General features: G+C 31.2%; 1 protein-coding gene across 1 annotated transcript; it reads left to right on the top strand.

The window, feature by feature from the left end:
- Positions 1–2,820: 2,820 nt before the first annotated feature.
- LOC149236446 (putative polygalacturonase At1g80170) lies at positions 2,821–6,261 on the top strand. Its single transcript, XM_089368916.1, has 9 exons — positions 2,821–2,838; positions 2,927–3,088; positions 3,480–3,611; positions 3,697–4,029; positions 4,181–4,625; positions 4,860–4,941; positions 5,026–5,134; positions 5,299–5,415; positions 6,034–6,261. Exons 1-9 carry the CDS (start codon positions 2,821–2,823, stop codon positions 6,259–6,261), a joined length of 1,626 nt encoding a protein of 541 aa, XP_089225042.1.
- The last annotated feature ends 5,840 nt before the right edge of the window (positions 6,262–12,101 follow it).

The following is a 12,101-nucleotide window of genomic DNA, read 5'->3' as shown; positions in this document are numbered from 1 at the left end:
CATTTGCTTGCAGGTGAAGGCCATAAGAATGACAGGTATGCTGGATGGCATATTCCTTATCAATATGATGATTTCAAAGAGGATGTAGCTGATAAGCATGAATAGGAATAGGAAGAATCCAACGACATGGACACCTCTAGCAACCATAGTGCAATCAAGAGGAAGAGATGATTCACATGAAGCAAGAGAAGAGTTGAAATAAACTAAGTACCAACAAGATCATTTCATCAAACTCAACCACCAGTAAGATTTAAAGATTACACCTTAATGACTAAAATTATAAATGCCATAGAACCTTTGAATTTTGAAGAATCTAATGAGCATAAAGAGTGGAGAGATGAAATGAAGGAAGAATATGAGTCTATAATGAATAAAGATACTTGATATTTAATGGAATTTCATGAAAATAAGGTACCCATTGGATCCAAATGGTAATTCAAACCTAAATTTAAAGTTGATGGAAATATATATAAACATAAAGCTAGGTTAGTTCCAAAAGGATACTCACAAAAAGAGGGAATTGATTATGTAGAACCTTTTGCATTTGTAGCTAATTTAAATACAATTCGATTGATGAATGCTTTAGCTACAAAAAATAAATGGAAACTACATCAGCTAGATGTTTGTCTTCTTGAATGGGGAACTAAAACAAGATGTATACCTTGTTCAACCAAAAAGTATTGTTAAAAAGGGTCAAAAGGACCTTGTGTGCAACTTAAAGAAAGCATTATATGGATTGAACTAGGCACCAAGATCACAGTATGTGAAGATTGATTCTTTCTTTCTTCATAAAGGCTTTATGAAAAGAAAAAGTATATATATCAAAAAGGGCATTTTATTATGATTTCTATGTATGTTAATGATCTTATTATAACAAGCAATGTTTCTAAGTTAATTGATGAAGTTAAAGGACAATTCTCATAAGAGTTTGAAATGAAAGACATTGATGAATTGCATTATTGATTAGCTCTTGAGATATGGAGAAAAGGTGAATAAACATTGGTTACACAGAGTAAATATACCAAGGAGTTACAAAAGATTAAAAAAAGACCAATGTATGGTACTACCAATACCATTACAAAAGAATGTCATACTCTACAGTAATGATCGTACAAGAGAGGTGGAAAACACAATTCTTCATTAAGGGGAAGTGTTGGACTAGAAAATTCTCCTATAATTAAAACTTCTTATGTGTCATTAGCACTATTTTCTTAATTAATCTTTGATGAGTTGGCGAATCCTATATTTTAGGAATTTGTTCAACAATAACCTAATCCTATATATATGTAAGACTTTGTTAACCTAATGAATTCAAATGAGTGTTGAGTAATGTAATGCCCTGAGTATGCGATAGTGACCTGCCACCCTTCTCATATTTTGTTTTCCATTTATGAATGTCCCTATCCCAAAACATAGCATGCTTTAGGGGTGTCCCTATCCTAGAACATAGGCTAGTTTAAGAGTATAGCCAGGCCCTTTACAAATCTCTTTGCTCCTTAGCAACAAATGTAGTCAATGTTCAAATGGTGGAAAAACAACTTATTCTAATGCTCACAACAAACATATCTACTATTAATTTTCTGTTTCTATGGGCTTACTCATGAGGGAGTGGGGAGTAGACCTCCTCTGTGTAAAAATACAAGAAAATAGACATTATTACACAATTTTTTGAGGAGTACTTTCTATTAAGCAATGTAATAATACAAATATAAATACATCTGAAACACAAAATCACTCATTTAAAAAAGAAAATATCTCACCAAAAAGTAATTTATCTAAAAATAATTCGTCAAAAAAAATCTTTCACATAAGTCTAAACAACCTTCTACAAATTAATTGTATGTAATAATAACCAATAACCCTAACCATAAAATATATAATAATAACCAACCACCATAACAATAAAATATATAATTACACTTGAAATATAATTACCATGTAAAATATACAAGGGAGAAGAAAATTACAACGAATGGAAAAAAAAATGCATGAACGCTACCCAGGAAAAAACAAAATACATTTTATTACAATACCAACCATATTTCAACCCCAATAAAGTCACCGATTCGATTTAATTTCCACAGGTGAGAGACCAAGCATCCAAACACCAAGATCACATCTAGGTACACCGTTGTAGAAAGAATTCGAAAGAAGTAACGCATCACAGATATAGACATGCAGATAACAACTAGGCACCCTTCCATGAAGACTTCTGAAGAAGAAACGCAATCTACGGCCCATCACCGTATCAGGTCAAAGAGAGTGACTCATTTCAGTCTCTCCGTAAGAATCGGAAATGGAATGAGAATGTTCGGAAAATACCTCCATCAATCCATACACACAAGTTAAGATTTTTGTCAGCAGCCACGAATAATGAGGGTGGTACTACGACTCTGGGATATTATCATTTTAACATTTGTAGTAGGTTAATTTCATCATTCGATTCGATAGTGGAAAGGCAAAACCGGCAGTCGACTCAGCGTTCATGTTATTCAGTTGGCGTGAAATATTGATAAAATCAAGTATGGAGGCTCCGAAAAATGAATAACCATCAAACTATTCCTTGTCCTCTGGTATTTGAATATGTTACAGCAACATGAGTTTCCTCAATGCCCAGTGAGAGTTGGGTCAATTTTTATGGCCACAGTGCGTTTTGAAAAAATAAAATGGACCAACCCGAGTCTATCAAGGTTTAGGTAGAAAGAAGAAAAAGCAAACCAAAAACAAGTTTCTGGCAAAATCCCCGCTCTTCTACCTTCCATGAAACAAGTTTCGAGCACCTATCGGCTACAACGAGGGTTCGACCTCCGAACTATCGCGATGGATTTCAAATTGGTGGTAATTCCTTGCAAACAATGTTTGTGATTTCTAATTTTCTGTGCGTGAAAAAATTACGAGTCGTTTTGAACAAATAAATTATGTGCAGACTACATTCGCTTCAGTTGTTGCTGTTGTGGCGCTGTTAATGGTGGATTCAAGTTGGGCTACTCATAGAAAGGTGCTGAGCAAAAGTGATTCCAGCGCTTCACCGATATTCAATGTCATGGACTACGGTGCACATGCCGGCGGTTTAAAAGATGATCGGACGGTGAATATTTTTTAATCAATTATATAGATTCAATATTCATTTGATATTTTTGATGTAAAGTTTGATGCACTTCGCATATATTCATCTTTAATCCTGGGAGCCAGTGGGCGCGCACCTTTTTAAATTAATACCGTCCCTTTGACAGAACTCTTAGATTTTAGGAAAATTCCGTCCCACGGTCTTTACCTGTGTTTTATTTTCACGCTTAAAATCTGTTTAGTATTCATGCACTAGGAATAAATATTTTTCTGCTCTCTGGTAACTGCCAAAGATATGCGCCTATTCCTTTCAGAGAACGAGTTAAATCCTTTCTTTCGCAAACAAGAAAATTTGATTAGATTATTATCGTTGTTATAATACCTACGTATTGTTTCTCATTTGTGATTTAGAGGCAATCATAGAAGCATGGGAAGCAGCATGCATGGCATCTTCCAACGCAGTGTTGCAAGTACCATTGGGGATGACATTTCTAATTAATCCAGTGACGTTTTCTGGCCCTTGCAAGTCTCATATTTCAGTAGAGGTGAGAAAGTTGAATATTGAATTGTATGCTTTTTAAGATGATCATAAAAATTCTATGTTAAATTCTATGATCATAAGATGATCAGATTATTGGAACAATAGTTGCACCCAATAAACAATCTGCATGGAATAGCAGTGAACTTAATCTGTGGATTCGATTTTATGGTATATCTGGGTTGACCATAGAAGGTGGCGGTGTCATTGATGGTCAAGGCCAAGATTGGTGGTCTAAATCCTGCAAGGTTAACAAACAACAAGTAAGGGTTCCCTTTAACTGTTCTGTTTCATCTCACCGTTGTGTACATGTGGGCACTAAAAAGGTTTCAGTCATTTGCCTAATACACGCCAGTCATTTGCCCAATAAACGATGCACACATGGCACTGACAATCTCCTTCCATACGCCGCTCTTATCCTCCAGGTCAGCCGCCATTGAAAATCCTGTCATAATCCTCTCTAATATTCCATCTCTTCCGCGTTCGACTCCACCGACTCCACCTCTAGCCTTTTCACAAGCATCATCCAAAATCTTTCCCCTGCCCAACACTTACCATTAAACAACAAATTAGTAGTATAAACCGGCTCCTTCAATTTATATTAATCACGTCAAATTTCTTGTGTGCAGGGTTGCTTGGATGCGGCTCCACCGGTTTGTTTCCAGCCGGCAATCTTATCTTGATTACCTTGTTTATTTGCTTGAAAAAAGACGCAATGATCACCTTGTTATAAACGGTTTTTTTAATCTTTCTGTAAATTTTAATTCAAGGCTGTGCTCATCCGATTGTTTGGATTTTGGGTTGGTCTTACAGGCAATGACTATTAGTAGATGTTCAAATGTTGTGATAAAAAATTTGCAATTTGTCAATAGCCAACGAATGCATCTCGTAGTGGTCGACTCTTCTGATATCCAATTAAGCGGGCTTCAGATACAAGCTCCTGAACAAAGCCCAAACACTGATGGTATTCATTTACAAAGAGTTAAGAATGCCCAAATAAACAACTGTGTCATCCAGACAGGTTAGAAGTTAGTGATTTCACTGGTTTGCGTTAATTTCTTTATTCATATATTACCATACAGCATAGATCCATTCTCTTAATAATAAATCAGTGAATATCCATCTAGCTTATATCTATCTCACCGCGGCTGCTATAAGTGCAAATCTTAATTTCACTTAGTTAAAGTTCAGATTGGCAAACACATAATAAACATAAAAGGTTCTGCTAACTATGATTATAAATACTCTATATCAGGGGATGATTGCATTTCCATTTCGTCGGGCTCATCTACTATTAATATCAAAAACATAAAGTGTGGCCCAGGCCATGGCATCAGGTGAGATAAGTATTTTGGATCTTATCCTGCAGAAAATACAATCAGTAAAGATGAAATCTGAATTGTACTTCTTCTTTTGTGCAGCATTGGAAGCCTGGGAAAGAATGGAGAAGAAGCCAAAATTGATGACATTCTAGTCCAAAACATCACTTTTGTCGAAACATCCAACGGAGCCAGAATCAAGACTTGGCAGGTTGGTTTAACAGGTGTATGGCTCCTTTAATTATTTCTATTCATCTTAAAACTAACTCATGAAATGTGCATGATGATACGGCAATGAACTGCAGTTCGTAATTGATATTAATATGAATTATCTAGGATGGTTATAACAGAATTCATGCTTTTGTAAATATACAGGGCGGTTCTGGCTATGCACGAAATATCAGATTTGAAGACATAGTTGTTCATAATGTTAAGAATCCGATTATCATTGATCAGTACTATTGCGATTCCGCTTCACCTTGTAAAATTCAGGTGATCCATATTTTCCCAACATGCCCCACTAAAATATATAGACTGAATACGTCTTAATATGAGTTTAGTTCCAGCCGTTCTTGAAATATCATTTTGAAGTCCGTGGATGTGTGCTTGCGATCGATGTTGCCATCAACATTAATTCCAAAATACTTGTTTAAGCGCACATAATATAGGATAAATTTCCCATTTATTTTATCTTCTAAATACTATCAATCGGGTTAGTAATTGGTAACTACATAGAATTTCATCTTTAGGTAAAGAATCGGTAATCACGGAATTTGGTAATTCCGGAAATCTCACCCAACTCAGAGAGACCCCTATAACCCTAAACGTAGCTAATTCCAACCATCAAAGTTAATACAAATTCTCTAAAAAACAATTGTGTTTCATTTTATTGTAATATAAAATAATTGTTTAAATATATATATATATATATATATATATATATTGATCGATAATATATAATATAAACTTCACCTACGGACATCTGCTCTCCACTAAATGCATAGAGGTAAAAACTATGTTATACTGCAATAATATTTAGACAAATTGGTTTTGAAGTTTGGTATTATTGTTTGGTATCAATAATACTGTGCGTCATGTTGTTGTGTGCAGCCATCCGCAGTGCAAATACAAGATGTCACGTATAGAAACATACAGGGAACGTCATCGATCGATGTGGCTGTGAACTTTTCGTGCAGCAAGACAGTTGCTTGCACAGGAATTACTTTGACAAACGTTGAGATAACTTCAACGACTGCAAATAAAGTGAAGTCTGTGTGTGTCAATGCTCTGGGAATGGCTCTGGGGACTATTTCGCCGCCGAGCTGTCTGAAAAACTAGTGCCGTCCCTTGGACTCCTTCAAAAGCATCACAATAAATCTTAGCCAATCTTAGTTATACTGGTTTTTGTTCCATGGGAACTTTGGTCTCTTCTCATTTGGTCTCTTCTCATATTACTTTGTACTCACAAAATACCTCAAAAGCATCACAATAAATCTTAGCCAAACTTAATAAGATTTAGTTAAACTAGTTTTTGTTTTATGGGAACTTCATAATACTGTGAAATTTGGTCTTTTCTCAACTTACTTTCTACCCACAAGATACTTCAAAAGCATCACAATAAATCTTAGCCAAACTTAACAAGATTCAGTTATACTGGTTTTTGTTCTATGGGAACTTCATAATACTGTGAAATTTGGTCTTTGTCAACTTACTTTATACTCATATTTGATACCATTTAATTTATACATTTTTATAAATTTGTATTTAAATATATTGAAAACATCCACACATATAAATTATTATTATATTTTACTTGACTAAATCTTTTTATTTTAATTATAAAATGAAAAACCATATATTTTAGAAAAGTTATAAATATAAATTAATTATGAAATTTTCAGAAAGAAAATTATTTTATTATTTTTCAAATTATTTGTTTAATCTCTAATTGGTATTTGAAACTTAGTACTAATACTTATCTCACCAAGTAAATACTTATTAGTGTAGAGTGTTAGTTAGTAGAGTAAGTAATTGTGTATGTTACAATTATTTATCTTACTAAGTAAATATTTATTGGTGTAGAGTGTTAGTATTTAAAATTTTTGTTGGTACTTATGTCACCAAGTAAACGCCTATTAGTGCAGAAAGTGGTTGTGTATGTTATAATTATTTTTAATACACCAAATTAATTAATTTAATAATTTTTATTTTTCTTACTTGAATTTTCAATGTGCTTTCTCTTCAAAATTAATACTCAGAAAGAAAGATTAAATTCACACTTCTTATGCCAATTTTCTGAAATGTGATTTCTATACTCATAATTACAACTTACAGATTTAAATGTTAATTCAACATAATCCAATTAAGTGGTCATAATATTAAGAGTATTAGTTGTCATAATATTGAGGATATTAATTGGGCTCATCTGTTGTTTGATAATTTTTTATTTAGTAATTTGTATTATTTATTATTTAATAATTTTAATAATTTATGTTATTTAATATTTTAGTATTATATATATATATATATATATATATATATATATATATATATAATTATTTGTGTGGTGAATTCATAATTGTATTAAACAAATATTAAAAAAAAAAAAAAAAAAACATATGAATTTAAAAATGTTGAAATAGTTGTCTTGGGAGTAGTTCAATTGGTTAATCTATGAAATCTGAAATCGTTGAACCTCAAAAGACATAGGCTCCAATTCTCCCTATTCATATCTTAGCTTACTAATAGGCTCCTCCGTTCCTCTCCGTTACAAAAAAATTGCTAAAATAATTAATATATGAAATTCCATTTATTAATATATAAAAGATGACAAAAATATATCAACATATTTCATTCATAACTATAAAATAAAAACTAATTTATCATAGGTATGCTACTGGGTTCCTCTAGGTTACAAAAGAAAATGTTGGAATAGTTAATATATGAAACTTCATTTATTAATATAGAAGAGATGACAATAATATATCAACATATTCCATTCATAACTATAAAATAAAAATTAATTTATCATTATTTAAGAGTAAATTTTTATCCACACTCTAGCCTTGAAGATCAACCACACTGGCTGGTTGGAAATGCCTCCACCAAATATTCTCAATGTGATTTTTTCCTAAAAATTTTCATTAATAACTTAATATATATTTTTTTGAAATAATAATTTAATAAATATAAATTTACAAATATTATATAAAATATAAAATTTAGCTATATTATTCCTTTAAAAACTAAAAGTGCAACACAACTATATATATGTGTGAGAGATCAAAAGAATGTGAAACCTTAATTTCAAAATTTTTACAATAACATAATATTGAATGTAAATTATAATAAATATTAAATTTATTTAACAGAAAAAATACATAACCGATTTTTAAAATAGAACAAAAAAATTATAATAAATTCATATTATTTATATAAAATATACTATTTTTTGATATATAAATATAAGAAAAATTAATATTATTTTAAATTTTAATTAAAATAACAATTAAATGTGTAATGAATATAAGTCAAAGAATTTTAATTTGAATAGTTTGGTAAATAATTTATTTCTTCAGTTGTGTGGGTTTATGTTTATTGAGATTTGTCATATCCTATTTGTTAGTGGCATTTATAAGAAGTTGTCTCTCATGTAATATAAATCATATAATAAATGGTTAATAAAAGATATATATTTTATTGTAAATTAAAAAAAATAAGAAGAGTTATTAACTATAAAAATGATGTTAGATATAGTTAGAAAATGTGTAATAAAAACGAATAAGTTTTAAATTTTATAAATTTGTCTTGTAAGTGATAGGACATATGTTGACGATATTGAAAATATAAGTATTCTATCGGTTATGATAAATAATTAAAATTCTAAAAATATAGAGTGCAATATTTAATAAAATTAATATCATTGTAAAAATATATGAATATTTAAATTTAATTTAAAAATAAATATATTTAAAAGAAACAAAAATTCATGTCTATAAAAAAGTTTAATTAGCGATATTCGTATCATGAAATGTTTGTAAACCATGAGATTCAAAGTTCATATTGTCATGTGGATTAGACAAAAAAAAAAAAACAAATAACTAAAAATAACTAAACAAAATATTGATTAAAAAATAAAAAAACAAAAAAGAATAAAATGATTATTTTATAATGTAAATTATTAATATAAAAAATAAAAAAAATGAATTAAGTTATGAGAATTTAAAATATTGTGATTCTTCAAAATCTTGTTTATGTGATAAAAAAGAAGAGAAAGAAGCGCTCCAAGATTGCTATAGTTGGGATGGCTTAATAAGTCGATAAGATTAGAAGTATGGCAGATGTTCGTGAATTGAGAGCGGATGTGAGTAAGAGTCGGGCAGTGTAAAAGAGGAAGCGTTTTTCATCTTCCACCTTCTTAGTATCCCAAATCTAGCAGATTCTATCATCTTAGGGAGTCTTGGGAGTAGACCATCACCGGGTCTCACTTTGAAGCTCATGAGAATTAGTTCTTATCCTAGTGATGTTCATTTTTTTCTTAGTACTTGTTAACACAAAGAGATAATTCGCATCATCAAGGGTGGGGTCAAGGATAATTTTAGGGGCGAATGTTCGCCCTTTGGCGAAATTAAGGGGTTTTAAATTTTTAGTGGGCGAATATTTTGTATCATAGTACATTTTTACAAATCACCTCAAATAGCCCACCTTATTTTAAGGGAGAGGGTAAAAAAGGTAAATTTAGCCCTTGAAATTAGGACTTACAATCTTCCATTCGCACATTTTCAAGAATAGGTTTTATTTAAGTGAATCCATTCGCCCATTTTCGAGAATAGGTTTTATTTAAGTGAATCCTATGGGCCAAATACCATATTTATAAAAGAGGTATGGTAAATTAATAAAAATATAAATAAATGAGAGGTATGGTAAATAAATAAAACATTTTTTATATTTACTCCATAAGTCACCTTATATACATGTAACGGTTTAAACAAATAAAAATATAAGTAAAGTGGAGGTATGGTAAATAAATAAAACGTATTTTTATACTTACTCAAATGGTATGGTAAATAAATAAAAATATAAATAAACTAGACGTATCATAAATAAATAAAACCTCTTTTTAATTTAGTCCATAACGCTCGTTCTATTTATGAAGGCTCAAGAAAGAGGTTTTATTTAAGTGAATCCTGTGGGCCAAATACCATATTTGTAAAAAGGTATGGTAAATTAATAAAAATATAAATAAACGAGAGGTATGGTAAACAAATAAAACATTTTTTTATATTTACTCCATAAGTCACCTTATATTTACGAACACTCAAAAAATGGGTTATATTTAGGTGAAACCTATGGCCAAAATACTATGGGACAAATACCATGGACTAGATTGTTATTAATACCATGCAAAAAACCATTATTAACCCTAATATTAGAATTAATAAAAATAAAAATGGCACATGGTATTGACCCATGGTATTCACCAAAATGGCACATGGTATTAACCCATGGTATTCACCTGGAATGTAGCCTATTTAAATGGGGGAATTAAACAGTAGCCTATGCTAAGATTCACTAGGACTTTACAAAGTTTTATTATTTAGTGAAAGACTCGTGAAGATCTTACAAGATTTTATAATTGAGTAAAATATTCGCCATGCCTGGTGAGAGATTCGCCAAAAAATTATATATACATATTATATTATTGATAAAATCGCCTTCCATTTTTCATATATACCATGGAGATTCGCCCATTTATTATATTTATAAATCTAGGGGGGGTTCTTAAAATTTTCCCTGGGAGGGGTTGATCACCTCCTTATAGTATCTTAGCTTCCTTTTACCCTCAAGCCCCTTATCATCCCACAACTTGTCCTTAAAATTGGAGGTAATAGTATCTTTGACACCGTCCTTTCTTCCCATGATGATCTCCTCCTTAATTCCCCAATGGTTGAGCCAAGACTAGGCATCCTTATCCCACCCATGCTTGAGGCGAAGGTGGGGGTTTTGACTAAAGTTAGAAGCAATTTTTGGGAGCCTATTGGATTCCATGTTGTAAAGCTTCTTCTTATACATCATATATCTAAACATAATCATACTTTGAATGGGGGACATGCCAACTTCGATCAAGAGGATAGGATAGGGAGTATTTCCCTTGATCTTTAGGTTGTAGGTTATGAATTCCTTTTGAATCATCTCAATATTTCTCCACGACTCTCTGGATATACTACAACCCCAAACTTTACATTCGTATAAGACAACAGGGGTAACGAGAGTCTCAAAGAGGAACCTTTTTTTACTCCAAATGCAAAGATTGGCCGACTTACAATTGTTTTCAAGCTCATAATAAGCTTTCCAACCTCCAATAACCTTTTTCTCATCCTTTTCTCTATGTTATAATTCTAGTTGAGCTGATGAGGAAAGTCAATACCCAAATATTTGTAAAAAGAAACCTGCTCTAAACAATGGTTATCATAGGTGAAACTACCATGGGTGGTCTTTTTTGTTTTAATGATCATGAATTTAGTCTTGTCGGTATTAACTCTCATAGACATCAAGAGTCTTAAGTTGCTTGTATAGGTCATCATGGCTTTTTGCAAGAAGAACAATATCATCAGCATAGAGGAGAAGAATATTGATTATATCACCAAACTCGGTGCCCTTGCAACCTGCAGTTTCGAGACACTCCTCAAGCTTATCGATATAAATGCCAAAAAGGGTAGGGGATAGGGGACACCCCTGCTTAACCCCTATATTGCATTTAATATCTTTAGTCCACCCTTTGTTGGTCTTAAGCTTTGACAATGAGAGTCTAGTAGAGGCGGATCACAACAATCCTCAGTTTAGGAGGAAATATTGAAAATGAAAATTAAGTTTATATATATATATATATATATATATATATATATATATATATATATATATATATATATTGAAAATGAATATTGATTAGTTATTCTATTATGATTAGATAAAGTTAAAGGATAAATAATAATAATAATAATAATAATAGGAACTTTTTATTTTAATAGTTATAATAAACATTAATAAGTTTTTAAATATAGTTTAAACATATCATCCAAATGAACACTTATTTATTATACCCCTGCAAACATGGTATTTAGCATTCAAATTTGCCTTTGACTAAGTATTAGTTTGTCTTCGACCAAATATTTATGCCA

This window comes from Pinus tabuliformis, chromosome 8, assembly GCF_031772625.1.
Source record: "Pinus tabuliformis cultivar Carrire ecotype Pingquan chromosome 8, CPIR1, whole genome shotgun sequence".
Taxonomy (NCBI): domain Eukaryota; kingdom Viridiplantae; phylum Streptophyta; class Pinopsida; order Pinales; family Pinaceae; genus Pinus; species Pinus tabuliformis.
The sequence above is the reverse complement of the archived record's forward strand: the minus strand, read 5'-3'. Positions and strand labels throughout refer to the sequence as shown.

What these genes read in the sequence shown, in the direction of transcription:
- LOC149236446 (XM_089368916.1), top strand. An exon ending in GGCCCAGGCCATGGCATCAG is followed by an intron (nt 4,942 to 5,025) that starts GTGAGATAAGTA and finishes TCTTTTGTGCAG; the next exon opens with CATTGGAAGCCTGGGAAAGA. An exon ending in CCAGAATCAAGACTTGGCAG is followed by an intron (nt 5,135 to 5,298) that starts GTTGGTTTAACA and finishes GTAAATATACAG; the next exon opens with GGCGGTTCTGGCTATGCACG.